We start from the raw sequence: 13107 nt of genomic DNA, 5'->3' as shown, positions 1-13107 counted from the left end.
ACCAACCCTGTCAATGCCCGACAGATAAGATTGTTTAGATATTATGGAGGTTATCACAATGTGATTGTTATAGCAGCATTATGAATAATCGTTGAAGGGTTATGAAACAACACATTTTTGTAGATTTTAACAGACTTGTTGCACATGATGGAAGACAATTTTAGCATCTAATATTTTCATAAAACATCTCGGTAACACTTTAGTTTAGAGTCCAATTCTCACTATTATGTAGTTTATTAGAATGCATGTTACTAGGATACTGGCTGTTTATTAGCTCTTATAAAGCGCATATGAATGCCTTATTCTGCATCACCATATTCTACATCCCTTAATCCTGCCCAATACCTTACTAACTATTAATAAGCAATAATTAGGAGTTTATTGAGGCAAAATTCATAGTTAATAGTGAGAATTGGACCCTAATCCAAAGTATGACCAACATCTCTGTGTTTAACTGGATTTCCCCTGAGCTGTTGGACATTGCACTGCACACTCATAATGTTAGAACAGGGTAATAGTATATGAATATATAATTGATTGTGTACTCATAGATACGTTTAAATGTATATATGAGGAACACAATCAACTTATGTAAACACCATTGGCTAATCCCTCTCTTTTCATTTTTATTGAAATCAATATGGCTATAATAAAGTTAATAAATAGACTACCATTCAAACATTTGGGGTCAGTAAGATGTCTTTTTTTAAAGAACTAAATTCTTTGATTCAGCAAGTATGCAGTAAATTTGTCAATAAAGACAAAAGATTTCTCTTTCAAATAAATCGTTTCCAAAAATATTAAGCAGCACAACTGTTTTCAACAATGATAATAATAAGAAATGCACCAAATCCCTCATTTTCTTTTTTTAATTCTTACTGATCCCAAACTTTTGAATGGTATTGAATGTGTACTACAGACGCGTATCCATGAACCAGCTCTCACAGCTAAAGACAATGCAATGCTACTCATTTGCTTTTTGGGGTCACTGAAAATGCTGCATTGCGAGTATATGTGTAAGGGTTATTTTGAATTTGTAGCAGCATTGTCCAGTTTTCTCAGATTTGGCTTTAGACTTAATCCTTGAATTTACAGTCATAAGGCTTTAATCTGGGTTTAAAAGCTGTGCCAAACCAGAGTTACTTAGAGTTAATAATCCAAGTTTAAACACCCACCAGCAGATGCTACACCGGGTTTGGTCTTGATTTTATGTCATTAAGAGAGACACACAATATCCTGACAATGACAATTCTGCTAATAAATATAATTTCAGGTCATTTATATGGGTATGTGTGTGCGTTGTTTCCTTTCTTTTGCTCCCTTTCCTCATGCGACTTGTCCCAGCAGCCTCCCCCTGATCCTCCGTAAAGCCAATGAGCCGTTAGTGTGTGTGCGTGTGGGTGTGTGTGTGTGGGTGTTAGGTCAGGTTTTGCCTAAATTGTGTCGACCTTTTGCTGTCCGTTTCTTGTGAAGACCTTATTAACATAGAAAAACACCTTCATTCAAATCGTCAATTTTATATATGTAAAGCACTTTTCAGAGTACACGTTTAAAAGCAGCTTTACATAAAATCGTAATGATAATGTTTATAATATTTTAATGTCTTCATGCCTTAAGAGTCACATTTATTTTACTATAGTTTATATTTTGCAAATATACAAGCAATTAAGGACTTGAGAAATGGTATATACAGTAGTATATCACACTACTCAAGTATACATGCATGTGGATAGAGTTTGGGCCACACTAGGCCAAATGTGATGTTCAGGCTATGAAAATTGACATTTCTGTTTATTCAAATATTATTAAACATTTGTTAAAGATTTTGTAAGCATAATGCTGTCAGACACAGACAAGGATACAGAGGGATTAGTGCAAGTGCAAAGTTTATTTTCAGAGGTTTCAGACACAGGTGATACTTAAAGGGATGGTGACACTCAGACGAAGGACGGTGATGGTGCCCAGGTGTTCAGAATGATGGTGATGGGGAACGAGTGGGCATGGGAGTGAGGGCGTGACAGCACCCCATCCTCCACGGAAGGCTCCTGATGGCTGCGACGGTTGGCGACGGGGTCTACCACGGCCCAGAGGAGCGGGTCGGTTAGGGTGGTCTTGGTGAAACTGAGTGAGAAGATTAGGGTCCAGCACATCATTCCTGGAGATCCAGCTCCGCTCCTCAGGACCGTAGTCCTCCCAATCTACCAGGTATTCCATCCAGGAACCCTGTCGCCGCGAGTTGAGGATGGCTCTCACCCGGTAGACTGATGGGTCCTCGTCCATGGTAGGAGGAGGAGGTACGGTACCATCACCAGGATCTGTGGGTGAAGAAGGGACAGGTTCAGTGAAGGGCTTGAGTAAGGATACATGAAATGAAGGTGATATCTTGTAGGTGGGTGAAAGGTGAAGGCGGTAGATGACTTCATTCAGCTGCCTCTCTACCGTGAACGGTCCGATGTATCGGGGACTCGGCTTATGGCAAGGCAGCCGGAGACGGACGTCCCTCGTGGATAGCCAGGCCTTCTGGCCTGGCTGGTACCGTGGCGTGGGTCCGCATTTGGCATCAGCGTGGTGCTTGTGTCTCCAGACTGCCTGCTGGAGTTGCACGTGCGCTGAGTCCCAGACCCCCAGGTTTCCAACGCGGTAGGTAAGCCTTTGAAGGGGATGAGTTTGCAGGATTTTAAAAATCGGTCAACAACGACTAGGATACAGGTGAAACCTTGGGATGATGGCAGGTCGGTCATGAAGTCGATCCCCAGATGGCTCCAGGGTCGCTCGGGGATCGGAAGAGGGACCAGCTTGCCCTCGGGGACTCTCCTAGGGATGTTGGCAATGGCGCAGACTGAACATCCCTTGACGAATCGGGGGATGTCCCGAAGCATGGTGAGCCACCAGTAATGGTGGCGAAGGAGCGAGAGGGTCCTTCTCCTGCATGGGTGTCCAGAGCCCGGTGAAGAATGAGCCAAGTCCATGCGGGGCAGGCAATGGCGAAGTACTCGAAGGTACTCAAGGTTTCGATGGTCGGTGATGACTTCAAATGGATGCTCCCTCCAGCCAGTGTCTCCATTCCTCCAGGGCAAGCTTGATCGCCAGGAGCTCCTGGTTCTAGATGTCGTAGTTCTGCTCCGCCAGGGATAGCTTCTTGGAGAAGAAGGCAAATTGATGGAGTCGTGAGGGTGTCCCCTGCCGTTGAGACAGAACCGCTCTGACCCTGGTTGATGAGGCGTCCACTTCGACGATAAACGGAAGATGAGGATTGGGGTGGACCAGGATCGGAGCAGACTGGAAGGCGTTCTTCAACTGGTGGAAGGCCTCCGTGGCTGATGGAGTCCAGGACAAAGACTTGGGCCGGTTCTGGAGCAGAGAGGTGAGTGAGGACCTGAGCAGGCTGTAATTCTTTATGAAGCGGCGGTAGAAGTTGGTGAATCCCAGGAAGCGCTTCAGCTCTTTGATGGTAGTGGGCTGAGGCCAATGGGTGATGGTGTCAACCTTCCTCTGGTCCATCTTGACTCAGTGTCTATGATGTACCCAAGAAACTGGACAGTGGAGACGTGGAACTCGCACTTCTCAAGCTTGAGATAAAGGTGATGGTCTCGTAGCTTTTGCAGGACTTGACGGACCTGCTCCTCATGCTCCCTTAGGTCACTAGAATAGATGAGGATATCGTCGATATAGACAATGCCAAACTTGTTTAAGAATTCACTAAATACCTCATTCATGTAATTTTGGAAGACGGAGGGTGAGTTGGACAGCCCATACGGCATCACCCATATTCATAGTGTCCTGAGGGAGTGATGAAGGCTGCCTTCCACTTGTCTCCCTTGTGAATGCGAATGAGGTTATAGGCACTTCTGAGATCGAGCTTGGAGAAGATGGTGGCCCCAAGGAGCTGTTCTAACGCGGGTGGGACCAGAGGAAGAGGATAACTAAACTTGACAGTCTGAGAATTAAGGTGACGGTAGTCGATACACTGCCACAAGCCTCCGGCCTTCTTTGTCATGAAGAAAAAGCTTGAAGCGGCAGGGGAGGTTGATGGACGAATGAACCCTTGTTGTAGCGCTTCGTGCACATACTCCTCCATGGCCTTCTGTTCCGGGATGGACATAGGATAGATGCGGTCCTTCAGTAGAGTAGCCCCAGGCAGGAGGTCGATGGTGCAGTCCCATGGCCGATAACGGGTGTTAGTTTGGTAGCCAACCGCTTACTGAAGACATCCTGGAACGCCCGGTAAGCTGGGGGAATGGCCACGTTGACTGGAGTTTCAGGACTCTCTACTGAGGTGGACTGGACGGGTAATGATGAAGGAACTGACGATGATGATGGACCTTTTCGGCAAGGACGACGAATGCAATGATCAAAGCAGTTCTCACCCCATTGCAGGATCTCTCCGGTGGACCAGTGGATATGCGGCTTGTGTAATATAAGCCAGGGGCGACCCAGGATGATGTCCGCAGTTGACTCCTCCAGCACCATGAACGTGATGGTTTCCTCATGCAGATGACCAACGCGTAGTGTAAGTGTAGGGGAGAAATGGCGGACACGACCTCGGCCCAGCGGTTTTCCCTGAATGGTGGTGATTCTGAGGTTGACGGGACAATGTTGACGTTGGGCAGTTAGCTTTTTGAGGGTTTGCTGACTGATGAAGTTTCCCACCGACCCGGAGTCGATAGGGCTTGTGCTGCAACAGATGAGTGGGAATTACAAACGAATAAAGGCGTCTTGGTAAGGTTTGCCGTTAAAGGAGGTAACTGGATGGTACTTACCGCTGGCCAAGTAGGTCGCACGGGGCAGGTCGTCATGCCATGTCCATCTCCCCCACAATACAGGCGCAGATGTAGTGAGATCCTGCGTTGGCGTTCAGTGGTGGTTAGATGGTATGAGTGGATCTGCATGGGTTCAGGTGCTGGAGGTGCGACAGATGTTTGAGCGGGCGAAGGATCGGCAGCGGGTGAGGAGAGGCCACAGGCAGATTACTGTTGAGACACGCGGCTGGTTTTCTGGATGAGGGCCTCCAAGCCCATGGCGTCCTCGTAGACCACAGTAAGTTGCTTGACTTCAGCGAGGAGGCCGTGGCGGAAGGTGGTGATGTGGGCTGATTCATTCCATCCGCTCATACAGGCCAGCGTGCGGAAACGCAGTGCAAAGGAACTCTTTGTCTCTCGTTTGCCTTGGCGAATAGAAAACAGTTGATCATGGACAGATAATTCGGCAGTTTGTTGACCAAATACCTCTTTTAGATGAGTGCAGAAGGCTGTGGTGGAGCCGATGGAGGGGGCATTCGTTTCCCAAAACGACTGTGCCCACTGAAGAGCTCGGCCTAAAAGTAATGAGATTGTCGCTGGTCGGGCCATGGGACTTACGCAGGCAGCTGACGAAGTAGCGGGTTCCGGTGGTGCAGGTGATGATGATACGCTAGCATGGGTAGCGGTGGAGGGAGTGTCGTGAACCAGTGAGGACCGTACAGCGTGAACCAGTGTGGTGAAGTGGTCTGCGGTGCGGTCCCCGCCTGTGGACACAGAGGGATTAGTGCAAGTGCAAGGTTTATTATTAGAGGTTTCAGACACAGGTGATACTTAAAGGGATGGTGACACTCAGACGAAGGACGATGATGGTGAAGACGATGAAGGTGAAGATGGATACAGATGAAGGCTTCTTGGAAGGACAGGTAGTCAATGGTGGGATCGGTGCAAGACCAGACAATGGGAGTGACGGTGAGCCGGGTTGATATAGTGGTGACTGGTCATGGTGCCCAGGTGTTCAGAACTATGGGGATGGGGAATGAGTGGGCGTGTTAGTGACTGATGACTGAGGGTGTGACACATGCGTAGTTGTGCTGCCTAGGAATCAATACTTTTATTTGTGATAACACAATGAAACATGCCAAATTGTACATACATTTCTTTCTTTTTTTATATGCATTTTTTGTAACACTTTACAATAAGGTTTTATTAGTTAATGTTAGTAAATGCATGAACTAATATTACCTAATAATGAGAGAAACATTAGTTACAGTACTTATTAATCTTTGTTAACATTAGGTTATAAAAAGAAAACTTTCATCAACTAATGTTAACAGATTCATAATGTAAATGTACTTTATTGTAAAGGGTTACCATTTTTTTGCATAGTAAAATAAAACCTGTATCAGTAGATTGCGTTTTTTCTTCTTCTTTTTTTCCGTTTTTTTACAAAATAATTTTGTTAAATAAATACCTTAACCAAGTTTGTTGTTTTGTTCTTCTGTAATTTAAAATATTTTAATGGTTTTTGCCCCGAATTGCATTCTAGATGAGTCGACAATAGTTGGCGAACATCTGCGCTAATCTGCAGATTTTGAGCAGAAAATCGCTTATGTATAGGCACAGACTAGCTTCAGACTACGATTCCATGACCTGCTGCTACTGAAACCGAAGATGCCCTCTATCTACCGGTATTGCAATAAAATACAATACAAATACAGAAGTAAATTAACAGAACGCGCGTAACAAATTATCCTCAATATTTGTCTCATAAGCATAGATTAACCAACTGACTACTACGCCACTCACCTCTAACTCCGTTTGTAGAGTCCATAGGAATGTGCTTGGCTCGTTTTTTCTTTTGCGAGTTGCTAAAACAGCCATGTTTGTTTCATCTGTCATGCTTCAACTAGCAACGGGCTTGTGTTTCTGTGCTAGTTTGCGGTGTTTGAGACAACTTAAAAGTCTGCATGTGTGTGATCCTCAGTCGTTCAAGTGTATGAAGACCTGTTTTTCTCTATAACCATTTACAGAGTCGGCAAGTGTGTGATGCCTAGTATTTTAAACTCTGCTTACATTTTAAAAGTTGTGAATTATATTCCAGCCTTTAGTAAACAAACAATCTGATTGAAAATGCAGAAAAGGTTTTTGTGTGAGGGATAGCTTTAGGGCTTGGAGATTATATCATTAGCTCAGTCAAAAAAAAAAAAAAAGGAAGTAAATGGAAAGTCCCCAATATGATTGAAAAACAAATATGTGCACACATTAGTGTTGAGAGAGAGAAAGTGTGTGTTTGGGTCTGTATTTGCATGTGTTGCAAATACATGTTAAATGTGTTGTTATGAATGTCTGTATTTGGTTATCTGTTTTCACTTTTGTGTGTGTGTGTGTGTGTGTGTGTGTGTGTGTGTGTGTGTGGGCATGTTTTTGTGACGTATGAGGACACAAATGTGTATTATGACATAGGTATTAAAAGGAGAGGGTGACTTATAAAAACCACTATGGCTATGGAGAGTCCCCATATGTCACAAAAACAAACGTGTGTGTGTGTGTGTGTGTGTCTGTCGTGCTGTAATATAGGTCATTTTTTCCATCTCATTGACCAGGGGAACAGCTGTGCCTGAGGCCCTGCGCTGTCTGTGTTGGTTTTGTGTCATGTTTAACGGACCCTACTCTTCTAAAGACTGCGCAAGGCAGACTTACTGAAGAAGAAGTGTGTAGGCTATGTCTGTGTTTCGGGCTGGACAACAGTTTGAGGTCAAGCAGAGTTCAGTCTTTTACAGCAGCGTTAGGGGAGGAGATCTATTCAAGTTAAAGACGCAGTTTGAAATGGCTGTAACTGCCCCGCTGTAATCTCCAGGTGTCCAGTGCTATAGTTTATGCCATGTGTTGTTCCGTGTACGTTTACACACAACTTTGTTCTTGGACCTAGTTAATTCTTGAGGTACAAAATGAGGCTGTTAAAATGTGTCCTAACCAATGACATAATTTTTTTTATTTCTTGTTTCTTTAGTTACTGATCACACCCTCATGCAATATGTCGAAGCAGATTTTTTGATTTTAAAAGTTCTCATCCCTCATGTCTTTATTTATTGAATATTTAAAAGTGCACTGTGTAAATTTTAGCGGTGAGGTGGCGAATTGCAACTGCTCACCCCTCCCTTTCAAAGCACATAAAGAAGCTACGGTGGCCGACACAGCAGAGTCCTGCACAGGTTCGGGTACCCGTGGAAATGGGTGAAAAACATCCAACTGTGTCGAGTCGGACAAGGGGGAAACACGTATTACACAAGTTTAAAACAGTCACGTGCGAACGTAAAAATAATGTGCACATTATATAGACCTACGCGCGAGCTCATTTTTGAATCCACTTCTGACAGAAGAGCTGCACGATGTGTGCATCTTGTAGCACTGGGTGAAATCAGTACATTAGCGCTCTGTGGCGTGGCAGAATTGTAAACTTCCTAAATCGCCGCGGACAGGCACCGAATGCTGCCGCTGCCGGTGTGCGTACACTCATTGAAAATAATGTGTTCGAATTTTAAAGACCTGGCGCGGTGCTGTATTTACTTTTGTATGACCTAGCAATAAATGTGTAGGCCTATATAATGTTTTATGCTCAACTGATTTTATTTCGGGTGCGGGTCGGGTGCCGGTTCTATTTTAAGCGGGTCTGGTGTGGATTTTAATTAGTGCTCCGTGTCGAAAACGGGTCGGATGCGGTTTAACGCACTGCAGGTACAGGCGGGTGCGGATTTACAAAATTGGACCTGTGCAGGACTCTGCGACACAGGACAAAGATGTCATCGTCTGAGAGGGCAAAGAGGCAGAGAGTGACTAGTGCACTCTTTAGAGAAGTTTGTCTGTTTAGGGCATAGACCGTAAAAAAATATGGACGACTCGACATCTTCAGTAAATTAGAGGGAGACTGCAGGCTTGGTTTAGGGCTACTGTAGAAACATGGCGGTGCAAAATGGTGACTTCATTGTAAGGGGAATGTATATTATATTGCATTTCTGTCAAATGATCCTAAATATTAGCCACTGCACATTTAAGCTAATTTAGTGCTGCGATCTTGGCTTTTCTGCCTTAAAAACATTGCTGTTTCAAATTCTGCTTATTTAAAATATATGACTAATTTGATAATTAAGTCATATTAAATGGATGAATATGGATGAAATATCAAATGTTTTGTAAAAATAAATATTTATATATGTTGACGGACAAATATCATGTATTTATCAAATATCTATAGATTTATGTTGTTTTCTTAAATGTATATATCTTATACATTCTATAAATAATATTTTAAAATGTACTTTATGTATTTAATAAACTGGGCCAGCAAGAAAAAAAAATCTTATTTAAGCCTCTCAACTCCTTTTAATAAATATTTTATCAATCTTAGATGTATTCTCCAGGTTATTATATTTTATATAATTTGAATAGAAAGGCTGCAATTTCTTTTTTCCCCTTTTTTTTGGCTGCATTTCAAGGTTCATTCGCTGTCTGTCAGATTGAAGCTCTATTGTGACATTGTGGGTTTTTTAACTGCCAGGATGTATTCAGTGAGGTCAAATAGCTCAGCACTACCAGAAATGTCTTTTTAAATCTTAAGTTAGACATTATCATGACATGCAAGGACTGACCCAGTTCTGTCTCGTGCTCATTCTGTGCGCCCGTAGTATTTTTTCTGCAAGGATAATGAGCGTGTTGAACTGTATTCCAAGTCTTTTTGCTTATAACCTGTCAGTTGTACAAGTGCAGTGTTAATATCTATCACTGTATACGTATTAAAGATACACACTCTTTGTATGATATTTGTACTTGTATTTAGTTCAAATGTACAGTATCTTATTTCATCTCATTACTGTTTGTGATATAATCGTTTAAAAATTCTAAAAAAAAAAATTGATTCTAGTTGTCGCACATGACTGAGTAACTGTTTTTGTCAAATGCACAGGTGGTTCAGAATATTCTACAAACTGAGACCGAATACTGTAAAGAGCTACAGACTCTCCTCTCATCATATCTGAGAGCCTTGCAGCCCACCGACAGGTAAGAACACAAACCAAGAGTCCAACATAAACAGAGATAACAGTCGTTCAGGACTGAATCTCTCTCTCTCTCTCTCTCTCTCTCTCTCTCTCTCTCTCTCTCTCTCTCTCTCTCTCTCTCTCTCTCTCTCTCTCTCTCTCTCTGTCTATCTCTCTGTCTATCTCTCTGTCTATCTCTGTCTATCTCTCTCTGTCTATCTCTCTCTGTCTCTCTCTCTGTCTCTCTCACGCTTTCTAGGCTCAGTGTGTCAGATATCAGTCACATCATGGGAAATCTGGAGGAGATCAGCTCTTTCCAGCAGACACTGGTGCATTCGCTGGAGGAAAGCGTCAAGTAAGAGTTCTCCACCACTCAATTAGTCAACAGTGACATCTAGTGGTAGTTACCAATAATAAATATACTGTACTGTAGTTCTGTTTATCCAACAAATTTGAGAGATATGAATTCAGCTCTGTTCAGCTTTAACATTATTTATTGCTAAATAAGGTGTGTGTTGTGTGTGCAGAGTCCCTGAGAGTCAGCAGAGAATAGGAGGCTTCTTCCTGTCTCTCATTCCTCAGATGAGGAGTCTGTACGTGACCTACTGCTCTAATCATCCCTCTGCGGTTAACGTTCTCACACAACACAGGTGCGTGACGTAACACAATACACTTAAAGGGTTAGATCACCCAAAAATTACAATTCTGTCAATAATTACTTACCCTAATGTCGTTCGACACCTGTAAGACCTCCGTTCATCTACAAATGAAGATATTAGTGTTGAAATCCGATGACTCAGAAAGGCTTTCATTGACACCAATGTCATTTCCTCTCTCAAGACCCATAAAAGGCACTAAAGACGTCGTTAAAAAGCCCCTCTCACTACATTGGCTCTAAAATCATTTTATGAAGCGAAGAGGATAGTTTTTGTGCTAGCTTTGTGCTAAACTGTTCTCGTCGCTTTATATAATGATTGTAGAATCACTGTAGTGAGATGGATTTTTTAACAACGTTTTTAGATCCTTTTATGGGTCTTGAGAGAGGAAATGAGCCATCGGATTTCAACAAAAATATCTTCATTTGTGTTCCGAAGATGAACGAAGGTCTTATGGGTGGCGAACAACATTAGGGTAAGTAATTAATGACAGAACTTTTGGGTGAACTAACCCTTTAATGCTAGTAATGTCCACAAACAACAAATGGATGCACACTCACAGAAATGCTCTGCATTAACATTGGACAGGTGTTTTATTGATTCTTAACCATTACATTTCAAAAATACAGTCATACAGTCATACAGCAACATTTCTAATGAGTTACGTGTTTGTTTGTTTTTTGCATGTTTCAGTGAGGAACTAGGAGAGTTTATGGAAAGTAAAGGCGCGAACACACCTGGAATCCTCACACTCACCACAGGCCTGAGCAAACCCTTCCTGAGACTAGAGAAATACCCCACACTACTGAAAGAGATGGAGCGGCACATGGAGGTACAGTACCGCTCTCACTGTCTGTATGTACACTACCGTTCAAAAGTTGAACAAATATTTTTTTAATGTTTTTTTGATAGAAGTCTCATACACACAGAGACAAAAATACAGCAAAAACAGTAATATTGTGAAATATTCTTCTTATTATTATATAATGGATTTAATTTATATTAGGTGGCCTTAACTACCATGCAGAGGTGGTAAAAGTACTCAAAAGTTATACTCGAGTGAAAGTATATATACCTAAATAAAAAAATACTCCAGTAAAAGTAGAAAGTCCTCCATTCAAACATCACTTGAGTAAAAGTACAAAAGTATCAGATTTAAAAGGTACTCAAGTACCGAAAGTAAAAAGTAAATATTCAAATTAACTGTAAATATCAATAAGCAGATAAAATCTTTTGGGACTGATATGCAATGCTTTAATTGAACAAATGTTAAGATTAGATACTGCAAATACGAATTTGTTAGATTTGTAATTAATAGGAGACAATGAAGCACCTTAACGCAGTATAGGGGTTAAAATTAAAATAGACATGCTCCATAACATTAGCTCCATCAAACAGATGAGGAGCAAGATACTATTAACTAATTCAAAATTAATTCAAAAGCCATAACCACAATGACATATTACGTAACAATTAGTTAATAGTCATGTGCCTCAACAAAAAAGTTATGATATAATTTTGCCAATTGTTATGATTAATGATTAATTAAACAGACAACTGAGAGTTGGAATGCATGGCTTTGAATACATGAATTTACATTATTAGTTCATGTAATATGTTATTAGGGAATTAATGATGTCATATTTAATTAATAGCAATTCATATATTACTTAATCTATTAATCATAGAGAATGTTCAATAGTTGCTGATGCAGTAATCATTAATAAATGGTTTAGTTCTTCATTAGTAATACATTAACTCATGATTATCTGTGCATTAGTTAGGCATGAATTATAATAGTGCACCTGTATTGTAAAATGTTACCGATGTTTTCATAGTAAATTGTGTGCCGCAAAATAAAAAAGTTGGGGAAACACTGAGCTAAAGTTAGTGTGGCAAACCTGACTTGTCAGCTTTTCCAAGTCTATACCCGACTGGATCATCAATGACCGACCTGACCGGTTTGGAAATCAAGTGTAATAAATACTTAATACTTGGAGCGGGCATGGGGAAATGTATTGGAGTAAAAAGTACACTTTGCCTTTAATATTGTAGTGGAGTAAGAGTAAAAGTAGATGCAAATAAAATATACTCAAGTAAAGTACAGATCCCCGAAAAAAATACTTAAGTAAAGTATCAAAGTATTTTTACTTGAGTACTTACCACCCCTGCTACCATGTACTTGCACTTAAATAAATAATTTGATACAATAAACCTTTTGTGTACATACATGTTTTTACATTGTACTTACATAAAAAAATACCTGTATGTAATTACATCTATAATTAATTTTTGTAGTTACATTTATAATTACACTGTTGACACTTCCCTTACACCTAACTTTACTGTTAAACTTACCCATAACACCACACCTGCCCCTGACCTTACCGGTATCCACCAAGTGTTTTGCAATAAAATATGAACACAACGAAGTACGTTGTATTTATTTTTTGATGTAAGTACATAGTAGTTAAGGCCACCTAATATAAAGTGGGAGCACTATTAATAATATATACATATTAGCTGTTTTCTATTTTAATGTCTTTTAAAATGTAGTTACTTCCTGTGATGGCAAAGCTGAATTTCCAACAGTCATTGATACGTTTTTTTTTTTCTTCAGGATTCTTTGATGAATTAAAAGTTTAATTAAACAGCATTTACAGCATCTTTCATAACATA

The 13107-nt window shown here is 41.2% G+C and overlaps 1 protein-coding gene across 3 annotated transcripts in view; it reads left to right on the top strand.

Moving 5' to 3' along the window:
* The window catches only part of arhgef7b (Rho guanine nucleotide exchange factor (GEF) 7b), a 41725-nt gene that overhangs the window by 18811 nt on the left and 9807 nt on the right, over window positions 1-13107 (top strand). For all 3 annotated transcript variants that reach the window (XM_067441071.1, XM_067441069.1, XM_067441070.1), the window contains exons 7-10: window positions 9700-9794; window positions 10032-10127; window positions 10300-10422; window positions 11122-11260. In XM_067441071.1, the coding sequence (XP_067297172.1) occupies window positions 9700-9794; window positions 10032-10127; window positions 10300-10422; window positions 11122-11260 (453 nt within the window). The remainder of the gene's footprint in view (window positions 1-9699; window positions 9795-10031; window positions 10128-10299; window positions 10423-11121; window positions 11261-13107) is intronic.

Source organism: Pseudorasbora parva, chromosome 4 (genome assembly GCF_024679245.1).
Source record: "Pseudorasbora parva isolate DD20220531a chromosome 4, ASM2467924v1, whole genome shotgun sequence".
Taxonomy (NCBI): Eukaryota; Metazoa; Chordata; class Actinopteri; order Cypriniformes; family Gobionidae; genus Pseudorasbora; species Pseudorasbora parva.
This window is presented reverse-complemented; position numbering and strand designations above follow the sequence as displayed.